The sequence below is a fragment of the Myotis brandtii genome, unplaced genomic scaffold, assembly GCF_000412655.1.
Source record: "Myotis brandtii unplaced genomic scaffold, ASM41265v1 C41898191, whole genome shotgun sequence".
Taxonomy (NCBI): Eukaryota; Metazoa; Chordata; class Mammalia; order Chiroptera; family Vespertilionidae; genus Myotis; species Myotis brandtii.
Window position 1 is genome coordinate 1 of NW_005312717.1, and position 913 is coordinate 913.

Sequence of the window (913 nt, forward strand, 5' to 3'; positions counted from 1 at the left end):
CGGGACCCCCGTTCCTGGCTGGGGTTGGCCCTGACCTCTCTCTGCCCCCAGAACACAACCCTGGACCTCCTGGATCGGGGGCTGCAGGTCCACGTGGTGGTGGACGCCTGCTCCTCCCGCAGGTGAGGGGGTCCCCCGAGGGGTGGTTGCACGTGGGGTGTGGACGGGGCTCCCAGGAAGAGCCCCGTTTGCCAGGGGCCCGGGGGTCGGGCCGCAGGGCTGACACCCCCTCTTCCCCTGCAGCCAGGTGGACCGCCTGGTGGCACTTGCCCGGATGCGACAGAGCGGCGCCTTCCTCTCCACCAGCGAAGGCCTCATTCTGCAGCTGGTGGGTGACGCCGCGCACCCCCAGTTCAAGGAGGTACTGGCTCCCAGTCCCCCACCTTCCATGCACCTGGCAAATGTCTCCTTGGCGCCCACCACGTCTTTTCGGAATACATCCGGGAACATACACATCCTGGAACACAGAAGGCTGCCGCCTCCAGAGGGGCTCAGTTCTCGTGGGGAGACACCCCGTCAACCATAAATCAATAAGAGAAGCTGCTGCTGGTGGGCAGTGAGGACTGGGGAGAGAGGGAGAGAGGCGGGGAGGAGAGAGAGAGAGAGAGGGAGGGAGAGAGGGAGAAGGCAGCGAGGGGCTTGCGCAGGGTGGTCTAGGAAGCCTGGGAGGAGGTGACTGAGGCCTGGAGGGCGCCAGGCAGAAACGGGAAAGAACAGTCCAGCAGGGGCCCTGGAGGTGGGGCCCCGGGACCCTCCACTGCTCCCCTCCTCCGGTCCGGTCACTGGCTCGTAGGTCCAGCCCCCACGCCCACCCCCTGACCAGGTGGCTCCCACTGTGCCCACCCTTGGCCTGCAGGAGCACAGGACGTGCCCAGATTTGACATTCCTGGCCCTCTGAGCTCTGCCCTTTCCT

The 913-nt window shown here is 66.3% G+C and overlaps 1 protein-coding gene across 1 annotated transcript; it reads left to right on the forward strand.

Annotated features, from left to right (window-relative positions):
- Positions 1-9: 9 nt before the first annotated feature.
- On the forward strand, positions 10-539 carry LOC102255112 (isochorismatase domain-containing protein 2, mitochondrial; the record flags this gene model as incomplete). The annotated part of the gene is made up of 2 exons (XM_005852860.2): positions 10-122; positions 244-539. Coding segments are annotated over 2 exons (396 nt in total), but the record flags the coding sequence as incomplete, so codon positions are not given.
- Positions 540-913: the final 374 nt, after the last annotated feature.